At 44.0% G+C, this 5,045-nt stretch overlaps 1 protein-coding gene across 1 annotated transcript; it reads left to right on the plus strand.

Moving 5' to 3' along the window:
• The first annotated feature begins 3,632 nt into the window (after nucleotides 1-3,632).
• Nucleotides 3,633-4,841, plus strand: LOC136308190 (GSK3B-interacting protein-like). The gene is made up of 2 exons (XM_066235405.1): nucleotides 3,633-3,911; nucleotides 3,987-4,841. The coding sequence occupies exons 1-2, from the start codon at nucleotides 3,651-3,653 to the stop codon at nucleotides 4,146-4,148; spliced, it is 423 nt and encodes a 140-aa protein (XP_066091502.1). The 5' UTR covers nucleotides 3,633-3,650; the 3' UTR covers nucleotides 4,149-4,841.
• The last annotated feature ends 204 nt before the right edge of the window (nucleotides 4,842-5,045 follow it).

The raw sequence follows: 5,045 nt of genomic DNA on the forward strand, positions 1-5,045 counted from the left end.
CATCAAAAAGGGTGGGAAAGGCTTAATCCCAAAACCAAGCCCCAGGCTACAGGGATTCGGCCTACCCACAGCCCGCCCCCAACACACATTAATATCACCTGGGTAATGGCTTCCACGTGGGCAGCGTCATCTTTAACAAAGTGAGCATAATACATTTTATCCACCCAACAGTCTCCATAAGGCTTGCAACCAGCGGGAGCAGCTGGTAGCAGCAGCTTGTCCTGGGCTTACTCCATGAACCTGTCTCCATGGCCTCCTTTTTCTCTGATTTGCCAGCCCCACCTTGCCCTTGCTGGGTAGCTCAGTTGGGTGGAGCATTGTCCCAATACGCCAAGGTTGCAGGTTTGATCTCTGGTCAGCACACATACAAGAATCAACCAATGAATGCATAAATAAGGGGTACAATAAAAATCAATGTTTCTCTCTCTCTCTCCCTCCCTTCCTCTATCTCTCTCTCACATAAATAATATAATTTTAAAGGAGCAGTCCTGCCTTGGCTCACTTCTTTCCTATAATGTTTCTAGAGAGCAAAAGCAGACCACCACCTAGATTCTCTCCTGTTGCTTCTTCTACTACTCTAAGACCTTCCTCTGTTTTAGTATCCCCAGCCTTAATAAACCCTCTAGATTCTAGAGGGTATAATGCTAAATGAAATAAGTAAGAAGAGAAAGATAAATATCATATGAACTCATGTGAAATCTAAATAGTAAATAACAAAACAAAAAATCCTCTAAATGTGTAATTTCTCTAAATTTTTAAAATTATTTACACCCTTTGGATCTTATAATAGATAAAACATTTGTTTCTTTTTTTTCCAAGTGTGAGGAGGAGAGAAAGAGAGACATACTTCCACATGCATCCTGTAAAGCCAGTAGCCACGGCCACCATCATGGCCGATTGGCCCATGCAGGTTCGAATTTGATTTGGACAGGTGGTAATGAAACAATGAAGCCAAGAACTGGTGGGTCATTAGCTTTAATCCTAGCTTGCCCCCGGCAGGCAAGTAATACACACAACGGAAAACACTTTCCTTTCCATTCAGGGCTCCAAAGCCACTGACTTATCCGAGTTTCCTAGAATCAAAGTTTTCTACCTCACCAGCCTTATTCACCTCTGTTCCCCATCTCCTTCTCTCTGCACAAATTCTGCACAAACTAGCTTCTCCTTCAGCACTCCACCATCTTGGCTGCTTCTCTCTTCTTCCACATGGCCTTTCTCTACTCTCCTGTAGCATGGGCTCCTCTGCCCCATTTTATACTGTAGAAATCAAAACCTTTAATCCAATATACAAACAAGGAAGTCTCTGATACAAAGTCACTTATCTGAGGCATAATGGGATTCCTCATGAAAGTGCACCACCCCACATCATGCAACAGTCAAGGGTGTGGGGAAAAGCTTAGTCTTAAAACTTAGGCTGTAAGAACCCTGCCTACTTACAGCCTGTCCACCACACCCAATGCAAACTTTAAGTGAGCAAACATATACATCATATTTACAAACTTATTTTACCAATATTCCACCCCTTTTGCTCGCTTCACAGGTACTCCTGCACAAGAAAATTAGGCACATTACACAAATTACACCACAAATCATACAGTTTCAACAGTTACAAAGGTACATTTCACTAGTCTCTGAGTGCTTTGCCAAAAGCACAAAATGTCCTCAGACTTCTTTCTAGCCATGGAAAAATCTTCCCAGGGCAGGGGGAGGGCCTCCAGCAAAGCCATCCCCCACCTGCATCAGGATATTTTGCAGTGTCCAAAGTCTGTAAGTCCATCTAACAAAGGAGCCAGTGTCCACTCTGGTCATAGTCCAGAAATCAGTCCATGCACATGTGGCTTCAGCCATCGCCCTCATCCTTGCCATCCTGGCAGGTATTACACTGTTCCAAGGAGGAGCACGTAGCAATGGCAGTTAACATTTCTATCTCTGCTCTGGAGAGCATGATGGCATTCACCCCTATGTCCCAAAATCACAGACCTACCAGGGGCATAGTAGGTACTCCTTGCTGCTGGGCTCTCATCTTCTGGAATCTGCAGATTGAAACTCCAGCCCGATTCTCCTCATCTTCCAAAGAGGAACTGAAAATATCAGCTCCTGCTGCTGGGTTTGAGCCTCGGGCTGCTCCCTCTTTCTGTTTTGCGGGCCTTGCAGCCCCAGCCCCAGCCTCCCACCACTGCTGGCTCTCCACAATGTCCAGGGCAAGCTGTAACTCATGAACCTGGGATTCCTTCTCCAGCAGCTGCTTCATTTCCAAGCGAATATCATGAACCGGGTTGGCCTCCTCCGGTGCTTGCTCCAGCTCCAGGGTCGCATCTCTTTCTCCCATGTTTGCTCCAGCTCCTTCCACTGCTCTGTTTGCAGGTCCCAGGCAGCCTCTTCCACAGAGCTCTTGGTTTCCTCATGCATGGCTGTAAAAGTCAGCCAGCCTATGGCCCCCAAAAGGACAGCCATGAGGAACCATAACAGCAGCCAGTCCACTACTCCACTGCTCAAAGGTGGTGGTGGATCCACACTCATCTGTATTGAATCCTGCCACAGACTATGCCATATGTAAAGCCAGTAGCCATGGCCACAATCACAGCCGCCTGGCCCATGCAGGTTTGAATTTGATTCGAACAGACTGTAATGAAACAACAAAACCAAGAACTGGTGGGCCATTAGCTTTAATCCTAGCTTGCGCCCAGTGGGCAAGGAATACATATAGTGGGAAAACATTTCCCTTTCCATTCAGTGCTCCCAAAGCCACTGACTCATCTGAGTTTCTTAGAATCAAAGTTTTCTACCTCACCAGCCTTATTCACCTCTGTTCCCCATCTACTTCTCTCTGCACAAACTCTGCACAAACTGGCTTCTCCTTCAGGACTCAACCATCTTGGCTGCTTCTCCTCTCCTCCACGTGGCCTTTCTCTGCTCTCGTCCAGCATGGGCTCCTCTGCCCCATTTTATACTGTAGAAATCAAAACCCTTTAATCCAATATACAAACAAGAAAGTCTCTGATACAAAGTCACTTATCTGAGGCATAATGAGATTCCTCATGAGAGTGCACCACTCTACATCATGCAACAGTCAAGGGTGTGGGAAAAAGCTTAGTCTTAAAACTAAGACAGGCTATAAGGACCCTGCCTGCTTAGAGTCTGTCCCCCACACCCAATGCAAACTATAAGTGAGCAAGAATATACATTATATTTACAAACTTATTTGACCAACACACCCCAACCGAGATCCACCCAGCAATCCTGTCTGGGGCCGATGCTCTGCCCATCTACAGCCATGCTCACAACCTAGCTATTTTTAGCACCTAGGATGAAGGCTGCACAAAGCCATCCTCAGTATTCAGGACACTGTGCTTGAACCAATCCAGCCATGGCTATGGGAGAGGACGAGAGAGAAAGAGAGAGAGAGAGAGAGAGAGAGAGAGAGAGAGAGAGAGAGAGAGAAGTAGCAGGGGGACTTAATCAAAATTAAACTTTTGTGCTCCATGTGATATCATCAGTAAAAGGAAGAGACAACCCACGCAAAGGAATAAATATTGCCAAATAACATATCTGATAAAGGACTTATGTCTAGAGTATGTGAAACTTATATATATAAAATAAGAAAATCAGACGCCCTGGGTGGGAAGACCGGGACGCTGGGCGCGCGCAGGATGGAAACAGACTGTAATCCCGTGGAGCTAAGCAGTATGTCAGGATTTGAAGAAAATGCAGAGATGAATGGTTTTGAAGGAACTGATATGAAAGACATGAGGCTAGAAGCTGAGGCAGTTGTCAATGACGTTCTCTTTGCTGTCAACAACATGTTTGTCTCCAAAACCCTGCGCTGTGCGGATGACGTGGCCTATATCAACGTGGAAACTAGAGAAAGGAACCGGTACTGCCTGGAGCTCACGGAAGCAGGGCTGAAGCCTGCCTGTCCCTGTCTCTCTTGCTAGCTAAAATAAAAAAAAAAAGAATGATCTCCAAAAGTTGCACAGAATCGTAAGGTGGTGGGCTATGCTTTTGACCAGGTCGATGATCATTTACACACTCCCTACCACGAAACAGTCTACTCCCTGTTGGATACGCTCAGCCCTGCCTACCGGGATGCCTTCGGAAATGCACTCCTTCAAAGACTGGAAGCTTTGAAAAGGGATGGACAGTCATGACTAAGCTTTTCCTTTTAGAGGGGGCAGTTGCTGGTACAAAATGTGGACAGACAGCTTGAAATTTTTGCATATGGTCATAGTAGAAAATGCATCTTTGGTTTTGTGTCTTGTTTCTTGCTTCTAATTAGGCTTTTGGCTCAGAACATTATTGACTCATGAACTGTCTTTCTTAGTTCCTGATTAAGAATCCTGAGGCCATTGTTGGGACACCATCATAAGACATTCTAATTTCTTCATGTAGTATCTTTGCATTTCAAAGCCGAGTCAGCATTTCGTTCTGTTACTACAGGGCTCTGACGCTGCCAGCACTCTCTATTATGTAGGATCTTCTGGATTTGCACAGTTACATAGGAATTTAAATGATCTAAATGCAGACTATGATTCAGCTTGCTAAATCAGGGGTTTACTACTAGCGTGGACTAACTTTGTAGTAATCACTTTGGTACTAGCCTTACTGGAAACAAATTATCAACTAGTTTCCCCTGCACAAATTTTGAAATTCACGGCTTCACTAAATCTATTTATATTACTAATATGGACTGATAAAGATTGATTAATTATATATTACTTAGTATTAAACAAACAACAGGGACTGAAATAGTTGTCTTCCCTGTTTGTAACAGCCAGCCAACTAAGAGGACAAACCGTAGCAAATGAATGTAATCACTTTTTCCGAGGTATTTAAGCACATAAGCAAATAAGAAATAAAAACAAAAAACCCAATTGACAATGGAGAAAGGATATTTGTACAGATATTTTCCCAAAGTATATACACAAATGATTATCAAGCTCATGAAAGATATTCTAAATCACAATAAGAAACCACTTCACACCCACTTGGATTACTATATTAAAAAACAGAACAAAATAAAAAATAACCTGTGTTGGCTAGGATAC

This window comes from Saccopteryx bilineata, chromosome 6 (assembly GCF_036850765.1).
Source record: "Saccopteryx bilineata isolate mSacBil1 chromosome 6, mSacBil1_pri_phased_curated, whole genome shotgun sequence".
Lineage (NCBI taxonomy): Eukaryota > Metazoa > Chordata > Mammalia > Chiroptera > Emballonuridae > Saccopteryx > Saccopteryx bilineata.

Coding starts and splice junctions, on each gene's coding strand:
- LOC136308190 (XM_066235405.1), top strand. CDS start 3,651: ATGGAAACAGACTGTAATCCCGTGGAGCTAAGCAGTATGTCAGGATTT. Junction 3,912..3,986: donor CGGAAGCAGGGCTGAAGCCT/GCCTGTCCCTGT, acceptor CAGAATCGTAAG/GTGGTGGGCTATGCTTTTGA.